Consider the following 16,624-nt stretch of genomic DNA (forward strand, 5'->3'; position numbering starts at 1 on the left):
ATGTTGGACTCCTTACCATCCATTATTTGTGTATATATATATATATATATATATATATATATATATATATATATATATATATATATATATCGCAAACTGGGGAAAATTGTTATTGACTGTTTATAGACGCCCACCACAGTTTTGCCCGTGTGACGCCCCTGCCTGCAGTCACAGCAAGAAGTAAATCAATGTAGAGAAAATAAAGGCAAAATTGTGTTAAATTCTTTCAAACTGCTGACCAGCATTATTCATATTGTAACTTGATGGAAACATTTAATAGCCACAAAAGCAGACCGCGTACTTTTGACAAATAAACACGCGCCCCTCCCCTCCGGGAACATTTGCGCGGCCCGTCCCGTGCGCACTTTACGCATGTGTGGTTCATGTATTGGGACGTCGTAGGGCGGTGGCCGGTGAATGAATGATCAAAAGCCTTTTTTAAAGCGTCGGGGGGGCGGCGCGTGTGCTGTATTTCCAGCGCGCCGCTCCGCCCTGCAGCCGCACACAAAACTGACTGCGGGCCGCCGCTCAGACATGAAACAAGTGGACGGAGATGTAGCAGACAGGCACGCCATCACTCCAGCACCCCGTCGGCGTTTTTCGCACACTCCGGCATCCGCCTTTTGTTTATGTTTTTTTGCGTGACAGGACAGACGGTCCTCCGCGCGGCTGCTGTCGGAGCTTGATGGCCGCGACACTCGCGATGAGCGGCGGCGGCGCGCAGCAGGAGGATCTCTTCTACCCGCTGCACAAGTCCTTCAGCCTGGACGACTCGGCGCTCTTCGGCTTGGACTCCAAGATGCTCGACACGGACAAGGATGTGCAAAGTGACTACGCACAGGTAACGCGTTACAAAATCGGGATGAATTTTACGGGCGATGGGTGTGGCGCACCGGTTGGGCTGTTTTTTGTTGCCGGCCTCCCCAATTTGGATCGGCCTGTGTGGGGCTGCAGACGCATACTTGAGCGCACGGTGCCAGTTGGTCAGCAGTTGTTCTATCGCACCATCACTGACAACTGACATTCAAAAAAAGAAAAAAATCCATCCCGGTAACTCAGTCCCCGGTTACTGAAGAAACTTGTGAGGAAGAGAAACTAACAGTTGGTGGGATCAGAACCCAGAAATAGCAGACTGCTGCTGCTGCCGCTGCTGCAGGCAGAGGCACTGGGTGTTTCCCTGTTCCCTTTCATGTTACTGTTTCATCCTCTGCTCCTGCAGGGCTTCACTAACTTCCATTTTTCGGTTTCGGTTTAGACTTTAAATTCAATGTGCACTCTGCAGATCTGCACATTTCATACACGCTGAACACATCAGCCTGGCAGGTTCTTGAGTTCAGCCTTGCAGGCGCAGAGGGAATGTAGCAGCCGCCTATTGATGACTACTTGATAAATGTTTTAGTTCTGACTGCCCCATTCGAGCCTTTGTTTTGTGAAAACACCACCTCTGGCTCACTTTTGGCGTTTTCCTCTCTGTCAACAGGTAAAGTGTGAGTTGGACCGGTACCTGTCCCCTCAGCCTGCGCCTCCTTTTCCACCTCCTGCAGACGGCCATCAGAAGCTGCAGCGAGATGCCGCGGAGCATTTCTTAGGTGACGACCACTCCAGAGCCCCGTACACCCTGAACATGAATCTTTATCTCCCTGACATCGCCTACGTGAGGATGGGCTTGTGTCAGCAGGTGCGGCCCCCTCAGCATCAGAACCACACAAGTTTTGCCCAAGTCAAAATTGAATCTGCCTCCCCGTGCTTCTCCTCGAGCATGCAGCCGCACTGCCCCAATACGACGCCCACAAGTAGCTGTAACACCTCTGGGGGTATCGTCATGGAAACCTCTGCGGTAAACATGACGTTAACAGGGTTACCAGACTTCACAAGTGTTTTCAACCAGCCAGGCGGCGGCGGTGTTGGCAATTCAGCACCGGAAGTGTTTGTGAAACAGGAAATGTCACAGTTTGAGCAGCAGCATCCACTTCATCACCACGACAACAGCGGCAGCTCTCTTTTTCAGCTCCTGAACTCCGGCTTGGACCATCACCACGGCAGCGGGATGGAGCACCATCAACGGCAGCAGCAGGTGCAGCACACTGGTCCCTCATCAGTGCACGCACCCTTTCACGACTTGCCGACGGTTTCTTCGGCATCTCAGCAAGAACAGGCTGCCAAACCTGCCTACTGCGGCCTGAATGGTGGCGGGGCCTACATGCATCCTCATGCTCAGGCACATTCCCATTTCCTGCAGCAGCAGGTGCCATACCTGCCACCCTCTCCGCCGAGCTCCGAGCCGGGCAGCCCCGACAGGCAGAAGGAGCTGCTCCACACGCTGTCGCCACCTCCTTCCTATGCAGCCACCATCGCATCCAAGCTGGCAGGTGGCACAGCTGGACTCAGCCCGGGTAGTTTAGCTCTGCCCCTCTCTGCAGGCACCACACCCGCTCCAGTTCAGGGCCCCGCTGCAGGCCTTCCCCAAGCCCCTTCTACCGCCCCAGCTCAGACAACCGCCGCTCCTGTCCGCTACAACCGGAGGAACAACCCAGACTTGGAGAAAAGGCGGATCCACCATTGTGATTACCCAGGTTTGAGCAGTAACACGTGTGTGTGTGTGTGTGTGTGTGCTGACCTGTGACACTGTTGTGCGAGCGTGCTTTATTTTTACACCGTGCTCGTGGTCAGATGAATACGCAGTCACTCAGCCTTAAGAAAACCAGCCGTATTTTAAGGCCACGCCGTCAGTGACACTCGTGCATTTTTTTGAAATTATATGTTGCACTTTGAATGACTTTCACAGCCTTTATGAGTCATGATTTGCTGCAGGCACATCAGAGAACATGCTGCACTTCATTTCAAAAGGGGGAAAACGACAAAATGGAATCGCAGGATTTTGGCGACCACTGCTATTGGCAGCGCTCAATAAATCAATGCCTTTCAATTAACTGTCAGATTTAAAAGCAAATTAGCATTTGTTGCTCAACTTTAAATGGCTCATCCAGCTCTGGCGCTTTCAGTGGTGAGTGGGTAGCAAGATTTAAAGTCCTCACTGGCGTGACTCAGTGGCACCAACCTGTGAAAGTGGGCGTATTTGTGATAATTACCTTCTTGCGCCTGTTAGTTTGACCTGAAATAGTTAATAGCTGCATTTAGCCTGCTGATCGTGATCGACTGGGCTGACCGGTTGCTTCACCCCAAAGCATGTGTCCTGCCTTTTTTTTTTTTTTTTTTTTTTTTTTTTTTGCTTCATGCGTGTTTTACATGCACACACCTAAAATGTTTTTGTTTGTTTTTTTCAAATAAAAAATGTACTTATTCATTGTTAAAGTCGCTGCAGACACACACTTGCTTACATGATGTGCAGCTACTTGTAGGACGTGTAACATCAACTCGCCTGTGGCAGCGTGTAAAATGGGCTTAAGCGGAGGCTCCTGCAGCGTGTTGGTACACGTCTGGCGTCTTAGCGTTTATATGCAGCAGATCCATCATATCCACACTATCCATTTCTCCATTACTCACATTGCTACAGCTGCCCTCCGCTGAATATTTCCAGTCTTATATCAGAATCTGGAAATGTTATTTCAGGCATCAGCTGCATGCCGCTGTTTAATATTGTGCCAGCGATTTAATTTTAAAGATAAATAAATTTGTTTTTAATACCAAGTTTCAGGTGAGCCAGGTTGCCTGTGTAACTTATCTAAACACACATTATGCTCATTTCTTTCGCAAGTATTTAGCCTGTTCCAAGTAGCTTCTGTCTGTAATTAGTTAAAATTTCTCACATGCCACAGTTGCACGTACTATTGTGTGAATACAAGTCTGGCACATGCAAACATATTTGCTCAATGATTTGGATTTGGAGATAAGTCGTCTGTTTGTGTTTCTCTCTCTCTCAGGCTGTAAGAAGGTCTACACCAAATCATCCCATCTGAAAGCCCACCTCAGGACTCATACAGGTAGGACGTCCATCTGAGTAATGCTAGTTTTTTTTTTTTTTTTTTTAAAGGCTTCTCAACAACAACAAAAAAGACCCTGTAGAGGTATTCAAGACTCACATTTTGGCATGTGCTGGCACCGTGTTGCTGGGTAGAGTGTTGTGTTCTTGGCCTGTGTGTGTAAATGTATCCTCCGTTCCCATCATCTGCCCAATATACTATTGCGTCAAAACAGGTGGAAGTGACACACTTCTGCCAGTGGATGCCTGGCTGCGTGTTCAGAGCGGGACGTGTGGTGCCGTCGCTCTCTCAGACCAACGTTCTGTTAAAATGCTGATGGTTAAAGATCCTCTCTGGCACAACTTGAAGTCCAAAATACTTTCTTTTTTTTTTCTTTCTTTCTTTCTTTCTTTTTTCTTGAGTCCTGTCTACTTGCACCGTCAGCCCTTTGCACACTGGGCTTTGATTGGCAAATCAAGGTTGTTTCTGTTTGAAATTTTCAGGCATTTGCAAAGAAGCCAGCCCCATTTTGCAGAGCACTATATATAAAAAAAATAATAATTTTGACAAACTACATACATACAGTCTCTTATATCAAGACTGCCCTGATTGATTAATTAATTCATTTATTATCTATGTTGCTACTTATCTAATCTGGATCCATTAATATTGAACACATAAAGAGTCAAATACTTTAAAATTCCTGTTTGTTGAGGTTGCAGATCACCAGCAGTGACACGGCGTTAAATCTGTCACTCCGCCCTCTTACAAAAAACAAGCAGACTCGGCTGCTTCTTCAAGCGCTGTACTTTTAGTAACAATCTGAGTCTGTTCGAGAAGTTTTACTCTGGCTGTTATTAGAGTCTAATGTGATCAGTATAACGCATCATCACTCACACTGTCTCAGGCCACACAAACCTGCCGCCTTTCTTACGATGTACACACTTAGATCTTGGAAATTGAGGTTCCAGCAGCACACAGGGTAAGAAGCACACAGACCATCAAAAGTAGTAAAAAAGAATTTGCAAAATGTAAATACAAATATAAATACCAGAAATACTGCTCACTACTGGCTTACTGGCTGCTACTACTGTTCCTCTCCTTCCCCTGCCTTCCTGTTAGTCCTCCTCCACCTGAGTGAGGAGTTGTACAGTCTGATGGCCTGAGGGACAAAGGAATTTTGCAGTCTGTTGTTCCTGTACTTGGGAAGGAGTACTTGGGACATACGCTTCATCACAGAACTGACCGCTGCCCACTCAGTCATACTCTATATGTGTCTACTCCATTATCATGTATGTGGCACTTTGCAACAATCTTGCACGAACTAAAGCAACATGCTGTACGGACGTGAATCGCATCAAAAATTCATATTTGTTGAATTTTGTACATGGAGTTGACTTTTGTACATGCAAACTACTGAATGTTGAGCCGGTCGGTGGCTGAGACACTAACGCTAATAACGTGTGTCTGAATTTTCAGAATTGTGCAACAAAAATTAGTTTCTTTATGGAGACCATGGAAAAAAAAAGCGTTGAAATGGTGCTGTCCAGTGTATTGTGAAAACTGCTGAAAATCCACAATAAGTACAGCTAATGGAGTTTGTATTGCAGCACTCCCATCACTCGTCCCCAGGAGTGTGGCACAGCAAACTGTGCATGACTGTTGGAAAGAGTCAGGAACAGATCACGACACACAAACACAAAAGGGCAGCGCAGTCTCGTTTGAACCCTGTGTGATATCACGGGATTTGACTACTTATGGGGACCTCCGCTGCCGTTGTGCAATAAATAGCATAACTTCACACGGGAAGATGGTGTACTGTTTTGTTTTCGGCTGTAATCACCGAAGCAGTCACAAAAAGTACAGTTTTCGGTTCCCAGTGGAGAAGGGAAGATGAGGTGAGTGGGAGACGTCATGTGGGTAAGTGTTAGCCTACACAGCTAATCAGAGTAGCTCCGTTCTCTCGCTTGCAAAACCGCCTCGACACGTTTGAGCTCCGGGTCAGCGAACCACAACACATCCACTTTCCACCGCATCGTCACTTTTTCTTTGTATTTTCGCTTTGTTTTCATGTAATTTGCCCAAAATCTCAAAGTGCAGTGTTTCTGTCCCTGGACGTAGAGAAATTATGTCATATGCATCATATTTTACTCCTTTAGCGCCCGCTCTCAAACGAGACTGCGCTGCCCTGTTCCCATCCTTTAGAAAAATGAGTCTATGGCCCCAGACTGATATCAGAACATGCCCATATATCATCAAATCAAACTAACTGTCCACTGGACAGGATCTTTCGATGCTTTTCAGAGTCAAGTCTGTACTCCTTTGCTACCTGAAATAACTCTTTTGTTTAGATGTCAAAAGCATGCACTAATTTGTTTTTTACACATTTTGAACATGTGGATTTTGCTGATCCAATAATAAAGTACATAGGTGTTGGGCCCCACCTCACCCCAGCTAACCAAACATTCCTCCATCACGTGCAGGCTCGCAGTTGGCTACTGTGAGGTCAATATTATGTTTTGGTAGCTTCAGTGATTCTGAACTACTTCTTTAAAACATCTTCCCGGGTGTGCATGTGCTCCTGCATTTCACTGTTGTGATCACAGCCGTGAGATTTGGCATCATTCGTGTTGCAGGTGTTTTATTTTTTTGTTCCTTCCACCTCCAACCCTCCTTCGCTCTCCCTGTCTGTTTTATCTTTGTCTGTTACTTGTTCTGCTTCTCTTACTCGGCCCGCTGACACACACACACACACACCTGTCAGTAATCTGTGTGAGATGATTCCTAATGCGTCTGTGTCCCAGTGGGAGATCCTGCTCTAATCTCCATCAACATCCATTACCCTGATTGTGTGTGTGTGTGTGTGTGTGAGCTGAACAATCCTCCTGTTTCTGTTGTTGCGTTCAACATCAGGCGTGTCTACATCAAGTGTAGTCATCTCGCTGTTTTTCTTCTGGGTTTCTTTGTTTGAGCTTGTCTTTCAGCAAAGGTGGGCACAGCTAACCTAAAAGTTAGCTTCAGTAACTTTTAAACTGTAAACTGTGAAGTTAAGTGTGATTAAAAATTAACTCCTAAGACCTGAGGAAAAACAGGAATTAGGTTTTGGGAAAAGATGGCGCCCCCATATATGGATGAGGATCTCAAGGGAACTAAACTGATCAGTCATTGTAACAATTCGCTGCACCTACCAAAAACGTGTGATAACACTATACCTGAAGCTGCCGCTAATTACTAACCAGAAAGTTAACTGTGATACCAAAGACTGTGTATATATACTGGACAAAGCCTGCGTGATCAGATGATGATCAAGATATACATAAATAATTAAATGAATAAGTGAAATTAAACGGTAGTTTACATTTAATTATACAGTTACCTCACACTGCAGAAAGTATTACATGAGAGGGGGATCAAGCATCTGATGAGGATGCTTCCTGGTCATCTCCCTAGGGAGGCCAGACACATCAGACAGGGAGGAGGCCCAGGGGATGACTCACGACACGCTGGAGGGATTGCATCTCCCAGCTGGCTTGGTAACACCAAGGAATTCCTCAGAAGAATTCAAGGACCTGTGCTGAGGATAGGGAAGCGTGGAATGAGCTGTTTATTGTGCTACCAAAGTGGCCTAGACCTGTATAACTAGCAGAAATGAATGAATAATTAATGCATTTACTGTGACTAGACCTCCTGCTCCTCCATCTCCTCGAAGAAAATGCTTGTTGCTTTTGCGCCATGTGTCAGTTTTTATTATCGGATAAACGTATAAGTTCCATCAGCAGCAGACATGCTTGAATTTAGGGTTTACAATTTTTTTTTTTCTAACATTATCTAAAAAAATGTTAGCAGAACTAACTCATTGGAAGCTAATTGATGCTAAGTTAATGGTCATCCTCTACCGCCCACCATGCCACAGTAGGTCAGAAGCTGCGGGCAGTGTGGTTAATGGTTTTGAAAGTTAGCTGAAAAGCTAATCCACTAATGAACAGGCTATCTTCTAACAGCTAAATAGAGAAGCTAGGTTTTTAAATGCAGATTAGCTTTTCAGCAAAGTTCATTGAAGGCTGTTTGGTCTGTCAATGGTTTTGAAAGTTAGCTGAAAAGCTAATCCACGAATGAAAAAGCTAGCTTCTAACATCTAAATAGAGAAGCGTTTGACGCTAGCTTCTTCATTTGCGGATTAGCTTTTCAGCTAACTTCATTGGAAGCTAATTGGTCTGTTAATGGCTTTGAAAGTTAGCTGAAAAGCTAATCAGCAAATGAAAAAGCTAGCTTCTAACAGCTAAATAGAGGATCATTTGAAGCTAGGTTTTTCATTTGTGGATTATCTTTTCAGCTAACTTCATTGGAAGCTAATTGGTAGCTGTAACGCTAATCCGCAAATGAAAAAGCTAGCTTCTAACAGCTAAATAGAGGAGCATTTGAAGCTAGGTTTTTCATTTGCCGATTAGCTTTTCAGCTAACTTCATTGGAAGCTAATTGGTCTGGAAGCTCATTGGTCTGTTAAAGGTTTTGAAAGTTAGCTGAAAAGTTAATCCACAAATGAAAATGCTAGTTTCTCTGTTTAGCTGTTATCTGACGAGCTGAACTGTGCCAGTGTGCCCCCACGACCGATTTTAAGAAGGCCCAGCTGGCATTGCGGCTTGCGCGTGGCAGATTGAGGTTATCGTGCAGACAGACGGCTGAAGGAGAGGGCTGCAGTAGCTGACAAGTCACACGAGGTTGTGACAAAAGGCCTCAGGCTGCTGCAGAAAATGCTTGGTATGACAAGAGTGGCAGACTTATGTGAATGATGAGCTTTAGAACACTAAAACAGACAGCACGAGCCATTTGTCCATGGGAAACTCCTGCAGTTTCAGTGCTTAATGAGCGTTTGTTACAAGTGTATATTTTGCTAGACAGCTGGAGTTTTCTGTAAAGCCTGTTTTCCCGGTGCCTCCACCCAACCGCATGAATCACTGTCACTGAGAAATGGTGCTCGTTTTAAAAACAACAATGATCAGTTAAGGTCAAAGGTCTCTGCTCAGTCATAATGGGCTGGACATCACGTGTCACGTCTGTGGTCGACCACAGAAATTCATGTTATTGCTTCTTGAGAAGGTGCTTTACTCATCCAGACTTCTCTCTTCCCCCTCCCCCGCAGGTGAGAAGCCGTACAGGTGCACGTGGGACAGCTGCGACTGGCGCTTCGCTCGCTCTGACGAGCTGACGCGTCATTACCGGAAGCACACGGGCGCCAAACCTTTCCAGTGCGCCGTGTGCTCGCGCTCCTTCTCCCGATCCGACCACCTCGCCTTGCACATGAAGAGGCACCAGAACTAGCGGGTTCCACCAAACGGAGATGTGCACATGCTGCAGATACACAAGCACTAATTTGACTCGTGCAACGGAACACGTAAACCCCAACCACTGACTATCTGTACGACTACAAGGCTGCCAGGCTGCCAGTATGAACCGGCTCACGCCGATGCCGCACCTCCCCCTGGTGCTGCTGCTGCCTGCCAAGATGGTACCATAGCCGAACAATGTTCTTCTTAACCAGAACAATTTTGAGGTGGAAAAAGTGTTTTAAAAAAAAAAAGTGGTCTCATAGCTTCCAGATACAGTAGGTATCAATAATTGTTCTCTTTTTTAACCCCCCAAAAAAACAGTAGCTCTGTTTTTCCAGTCCATTCGGACTGTTTTGTGTGACTGGAACAAAATAATTTGCTACTCAAATCTTTTGTCTCTGTTTTAACTTGGAATTGGCCTCGCAATTTATATGCGTAAGCGAAAAGCTCTTGTTTGCAAAAACTAGCCAAAGCAAATGTTTATTTACGTCTTGGTTTGTTTATAGAACTGGAATGTCGAGATTTATTTTTTTAACAAATAATTTGGTTTGCACTAGAATTGGTAAATCTGGTCTGAGCCTCTTTTTTTGTGTGTGTGTGTGTGGGGTGGGGGGGGGGGGGGGGGGAGCTTGTAGATCTCATTCACCACTGGACCGATCGCTGTCACAACCGGACTGAATTTCTGTAGCCGCTCAAACAGCTGAAAGCCACACAAATGATAGCCATTCAGATATTAAAAATTGAAGACATTTATGTGTACTCTGGAGAGAGGGATGATGGTGCGGGAATAAAGAGTGGAGTGGATTTCTGATTTTAGAGCGGGGGAGCTCCAAGCGTGGCCGAGAAACAGGGAGGGAGATGGTTGCTAAAAAGCAGCAATTAGGTGATAAATTATTCAGTTTGTCTGTCATTGGCTATTCAGCCAGAGAAAATATCAGCAGCAACAAATCCTAGAATTCAGAGGTAAAATAGACATGATGGCGTTTAACGGACAAACCAAAATTAAGCACGGCGTAACCAGGACCGACGGAAGATCGAGGGACTGACTGTCGTGAAAGTGCGAACCCATGCATCATTCTCATCCAGCATTTTGTATCGTTAAGATTTTTTAACCAAAGTATCATCTCATACATCAATTACTTAAGTGCCTGACTTATGGGTTTGTGCAGAGAGGTAGCAGACTTCTATTCAAAGGAATTTCTTCATGATTGTTGAAGTGCAAACAGTCACCCCCTAAAATTGTGCATTTTAGTCCAGTAGCCTTTTTGTTTGGTTGTGAACCCACAGTTTAAGAAAATGGCGATCCTTGCAGAGAGTGGATGTTGAGGGTTGTGGTGTTTTCCTGCCTTACTGCATGGTTGCAAGACATGGACACTAACCAGTGACCTAAGGCCATAACTGGATGTCTTTGGCATTGGATCTCTCTGGATGATCTTAATTTTCTGCTGGTACTTGCATTGGTGAGGGAGCGTCCTCTGTGATGTTACGGCTGTGTGGTACATTTTTCTGTGCGCTGGTGCCTCATTACATGCCAGCAGCTGGAAATTGCCAACAGGACACCCATGTATCGCCTTGCTAATGGATGGCTCCTTTGGTAGGATAGGATGGGATGGTTGTTTCCCTGGGTGGTTGCCAACCAGGTTCTGCACACATGGCACCAGCACATTCTTCCAGAACTGACCTGACCTTAGCTCTGGGTCTAACTGTTTCCAGCATGTGTAATAGATAAAAGAACCTGAGACTGCACAGACCTGAACTATTATCTAAGTCGATTCTTGTTTATCTCTTGCAAAACAGGCATTTTAAGAAAAATTGCATATTTGTCAGGAAAGCGCAGAGCCTATCGTGTGCACTGTTTGACAACAAACTACAAATACATGTTCCACCAGACTCCCAATCCCCATCTGAGTTTCCAGAGCTTTAACTGCTAAATTACTCATCTGTTGAGTTGTGCCATCACCATTGTGAACAATTGCTTTGTATTTGATTGTCTTTCTGTTATGTTATTGCATGTTCTGTCACTCTGGCAGAGCAGCACAGTGGGCGAAGGAGTTTGGCATCCAGTATGTAGACCTGGGCTGAAGTCCTGGTCACATTACCTGTCAGTGTCCTTGGATAAGACACTTCATCTATATTGTTCAAGACCACCCCACTGAACATGGGTGCTGGCCTTGACTAGAGACATAACCTGTAATGCACTGGTGTCTCAACTGGCAGAGTTGTACACTGACCCGCTTCTTTCTACTGAATCCGGGGATGAGCACTGGCACCAATGGGCTTCAGGGCCTTTTTGGGACTTACTGCTGCCAATGTTGTGTTGTGCCTTTTGCTCTGTCTTGATGGAATGGCCATAGCAGACAGTGTGCTTGAGGCCTCTTCCTGTAGTGCAGCAGATAAGTGAATATTTACTGAGGGATCCTTCAGATGGTGATGCAAGCACCAAATTTGTCACACATACTCCTTAGACATTACTCTTTTAAAAATGCCGGGTACCCACGTGAACTTTCAATAGGCGGCCAAGAAGGGGTCAATTGAAGTATTACACAGGGGTCAAAATTTAAAAATGCTCCAATCATATTGAAAGGTATTCCATATTATGTCTGATTATAAAGATTCCAAAAAGGTATAGTTTGGACTATCTGTGAATGAATGTTCCGGAGTTATGGGGTAAAAACAGCAAGAACAGTGACAAAGGTCAATTTCAATTTGTACAGGGGTCAAAAGTTAAAGTTGCTCCAATTTTGGTAAAAAGTGATGCAAATTATTGGTTTGGTGAATACGGTTTTAAAAAGGAATAGTTTGCATCATGTTTCATGCTTAGTTATCATGTTACAGGGTAGCATATGTCACATGTCATAGAATCCAATGGATGCTGATATTGTTTAACCTTTACTTTGCAAACCAAGCATGCAACACAGTCAAAACTATTCCATTTATTAATCCTATTAGCTCAACCAGTAATTTGCACCACTTTTTACCAAAATTGGAGCAACTTTAACTTTTGGCCCCTGTACAAACTGAAATTGACCTTTCTCAGTGTTCTTGCTGTTTTTACCCCATAACTCCGGAACATTCATTCACAGATAGTCCAAACTATACCTTTTTGGAATCTTTATGATCAGACAAATAATATGGAATACCTTTCAATATGATGGGAGCATTTTTAAATTTTGACCCCTGTGTAATACTTCAATTGGCCCCTTCTTGGCCGCCTATTGAAAGTTCATGTGGGTACCCGGCATTTTTAAGAGTAATGTCTAAGGAGTATGTGCGCCAAATTTGGTGCTTGCATCACCATTTGAAGCATTTTTTTCAGTTATCCGCTGCACTACTGTACTATAACAAAAACAATCAGGGCCTTCTTACTCAGTCGTTGCCAAAGCACTTGCTCATGGGGTTGGGAAGATCATATCTGGGAGAACTGCAGAACCCACCGCCTTGCATCCTGGATGGCAACCACCCAAACTGACAACCAGTCCATCCCCACATCTTAAAAGTAGTCACAGCCACATGAAATGTGGGTTGAGAAGTAGTACATATGTATGTACTTTGAGGTGACTTATGTGAGGGTAACGTCCATACGGTGAGCCACTTGTCTGGTTGGCGCCTAGGCTCACCTTAGACACAGCGTTTTCAGAACCAAAACAAGCCAATCTGTTTTAAAATTCCCAATCAATACCATGCGTGTGGCAATAGTATAGACGGGGGGGGGGGGGGGGGGGTGTGTATTGCACTTTAATAGTTATGGAGTTTTTATTTTCTTTTAAGACATGGTGCTTTTTTTTATTTCACACTCTATTAAGTTAGTAATTTTCTTTTAACGCTCCACCCATAATCCCATTAACAGCTCGGCTCAGGCAACTTCACAGACGTGCTGACGTTTTACCAAACTAACAACCGGAGCGTTTTTCGCTCTGCACACTAACTTGTAACTCGGCTCAGTCAGTCCATCGAACGTGGATGGCTGTTATTCCACACCTAAATGTCCACGCCGATGGCGTGATCCCGCCTGCATCTCTAACTGTATTTGTTCACTGACTGCAGGTAGCGTAAGGTAACATAGCACTGTAATGTATCTATTTATTTGATTGTGTAGAAGTCAGGTTGTATCAGATCAACTGTATTTTCCCCCCGAACAAAAATGCCTTAATGTAAATACGTGCACTGTAAATAACTATTGATTGTTTTCCTCTTGTTTTGTAACCTAAAGGGCAAAGAAAGAAAAATGCTCCACATCCAAAAATATTTGAGCCTTTTTCGCCCCCCCGCCCGGTCTAATTTCCTTGTCAAAGATATTTTGGTGCCATTTTTATTTTATATTGTCCTTTGATTTACTTATTTTGTAAATTGTATTTTTTTTTTTTCCCTTCTGTGGTAAATGTTCCAAAGACAAGAGTTGTTTTCTTCAACTGAGTGAAGCCAATGCTAATAAAGTCAGCTGACACTTTTACACATGTGGTTTTTCACATTAATGTGAGATCTTTTCTCTTACCTGCCAACAAAAAGTGATCTTCAGCCTTGAGGTGTGGCAATGATTGTAGTCTGTGGTACATTTTGTACTTGCCCATGAGGTTTCTATTAAATCTGAAGATGGTTAGGCAACCTGCTCACAGAGCATGTGGTATCTGTGGGAAATTCAAACAGATCTGGTGAAGATTACAACACTGGGAAAAAGCACAAAAAAAGCCCTTAAAAATTTTGGAGCTCTGTGTCTTTATCTATGGCAGCCAAAAAAGTAATATTGATAACAGGAACAGTAGTAGTAATAATAAAGCAATAATGATTAAAAAGTAATAATAACCATTCTAATTATGATATCCAGAGATGGGCAAACACACACTCATGTTTTGATATTAAAAGCAAAATGGCCTAATTTGCATGTGTATCAAAATAATCTGCACCTTGAAATGTGTTAAAATACCTTACTGTATATTTATATATATAAAAAAAAAAAAACTTTTGTTTGTAAAATTTGACATATTTCTTCACAGCACACTGGTTTTAAAAGCTGTGACATTTCGCAGGTATCAATCACTCTACCAAATACTGTAATAATGAAGCAAAAAATAAACTACTTTTTAATTCCAACATCACTTGAAAAGGTGTTTTTAATACAGAATACTTGAAACAGAAATTGCAATGCAGTTTTTAACACCATCAATCACAAAATGTATATCAAGTGCTTCATATTCAGATCAGTCACATGTTCTTCAGCTGGTGTTTTCAAATTTGTTTTTTGGTTTAAAAATGAGTATATGGTAACATAAAAGCATTCAGATATGCCCATATATACGTTTTCCAGAAAAAGATATATACAACCATTTGAATTTCAAAAATGTCACGACTCGCATATAATGTCATAATAATAATTTGTCGGCTTTGGGTGCTCTCACACACACCTGGTCAATAAAGTGTCAGAAATGTTGAGCAGAATTAAACTGAACAGAATTCAATCAAAATGAGCTAGATGGGAGATATAGTGCAGAAAATTGACTAAATTTTGGAGCAGGATTGAATCGTGAGGCCCTCGTTACGGCTCTGCCTCTGTCATGGCTCCATCCCTGCCCCATTGTTTAATTGTGTGTTTGAAGTCATGCCCCTAATTTTTGACCACCAGCTACCGTTTACGTCAACATGGTAAAGGGGTGGAGCATGGGACAAGGAAGAATCCATTACAGTTTGGAGTAGATTTGAATCACAGGCTGGATCCAGAAAATAATAAATATATAATAATTATATATATATATATATATATATATATATATATAATTTTAATCAGATTTTTGTTTTTTTGTTTGTTTAGGCTTTCATTGATTTCTCAGGAAATACAGTAGTGTTCAGAATAATAGTAGTGCTATGTGACTAAAAAGATTAATCCAGGTTTTGAGTATATTTCTTATTGTTACATGGGAAACAAGGTACCAGTAGATTTACACAAATCCAACAAGACCAAGCATTCATGATGTGCACACAAAGTGCACACTATGAAATTGGGCTATTAATTAAAAAAAAGTAGAAAAGGGGGTGTTCACAATAATAGTAGCATCTGCTGTTGACGCTACAAACTCAAAACGATTATGTTCAAACTGCTTTTTTTAGCAATCCTGTGAATCACTAAACAAGTATTTAGTTGTATAACCACAGTTTTTCATGATTTCTTCACATCTGCGAGACATTCATTTTGTTGATTTGGAACTAAGATTTTGCTCGTTTACTAGTGTGCTTGGTGTCACTGTCTTGTTGAAACACCCATTTCAAGGGCATGTCCTCTTCAGCATCAGGCAACATGACCTCTTCAAGTATTTTGACATATCCAAACTGATCCATGATACCTGGTATGCGATATATAGGCCCAACACCATAGTAGGAGAAACATGCCCATATCATGATGCTTTCACCACGATGCTTCACTGTCTTCACTGTGAACTGTGGCTTGAATTCAGAGTTTGGGGGTCGTCTCACAAACTGTCTGCGGCCTTTGGACCCAAAAAGAACAATTTTACTCTCATCAGTCCACAAAATATTCCTCCATTTCTCTTTAGGCCAGTTGATGTGTTCTTTGGTAAATTGTAACCTCTTCTGCACGTCTTTTATTTAACTGAGGGACATTGCGGGGGATTCTTGCAAATAAATTAGCTTCACACAGGCGTCTTCTAACTGTCACAGCACGTACAGGTAACTCCAGACTGTCTTTGATCATCCTGGAGCTGATCAATGGGTGAGCCTTTGCCATTCTGGTTTTTCTTCCACGCGTCTCTGGTTTTTTGTCCATTTGAAAGCATTGGAGATCACCGTAGATGAACAGCCTATAATTTTTTGCACCTGCGTATAAGTTTTCCCCTCTCCAATCAACTTTTTAATCAAACTACGCTGTTCTTCTGAACAATGTCTTGAACGTCCCATTTTCTTCAGGCATTCAAAGAGAAAAGCATGTTCAACAGGTGCTGGCTTCATCCTTAAATAGGGGACACCTGATTCACACCTGTTTGTTCCACAAAACTGACGAACTCACGGACTGAATGCCACACTACTATTATTGTGAACACCCCTTTTTCTACTTTTTTTTTACTAATAGCCCAATTTCATAGCCTTAAGAGTGTGCATATCATGAATGCTTGGTCTTGTTGGATTTGTGAGAATCTACTGAATCTACTGGTGCCTTGTTTCCCATATACTCAAAACCTGGATGAATCTTTTTAGTCACATAGCATTACTTTTATTTCCGAACACTACTGTATGACACAGATCTTCATGGGGAAGGGGTTGGGGGGGTGGACAAAATACTTTTTTCATTTGGGGTTGATCATAAGTGAACATTGTCTGGTAATAAATAAAGGATCTGTCATTTATACACTTTATTAAGTTTTGGGAAAATAT

General features: G+C 43.1%; 1 protein-coding gene across 1 annotated transcript; it reads left to right on the forward strand.

Moving 5' to 3' along the window:
• The first annotated feature begins 423 nt into the window (after window positions 1–423).
• Window positions 424–11,136, forward strand: klf5a (Kruppel-like factor 5a). Its single transcript, XM_034184223.1, has 4 exons — window positions 424–841; window positions 1,481–2,573; window positions 3,882–3,941; window positions 9,061–11,136. The coding sequence occupies exons 1-4, from the start codon at window positions 686–688 to the stop codon at window positions 9,237–9,239; spliced, it is 1,488 nt and encodes a 495-aa protein (XP_034040114.1). The 5' UTR covers window positions 424–685; the 3' UTR covers window positions 9,240–11,136.
• The last annotated feature ends 5,488 nt before the right edge of the window (window positions 11,137–16,624 follow it).

The sequence above is a fragment of the Thalassophryne amazonica genome, chromosome 13 (genome assembly GCF_902500255.1).
Source record: "Thalassophryne amazonica chromosome 13, fThaAma1.1, whole genome shotgun sequence".
NCBI classification, from domain to species: domain Eukaryota; kingdom Metazoa; phylum Chordata; class Actinopteri; order Batrachoidiformes; family Batrachoididae; genus Thalassophryne; species Thalassophryne amazonica.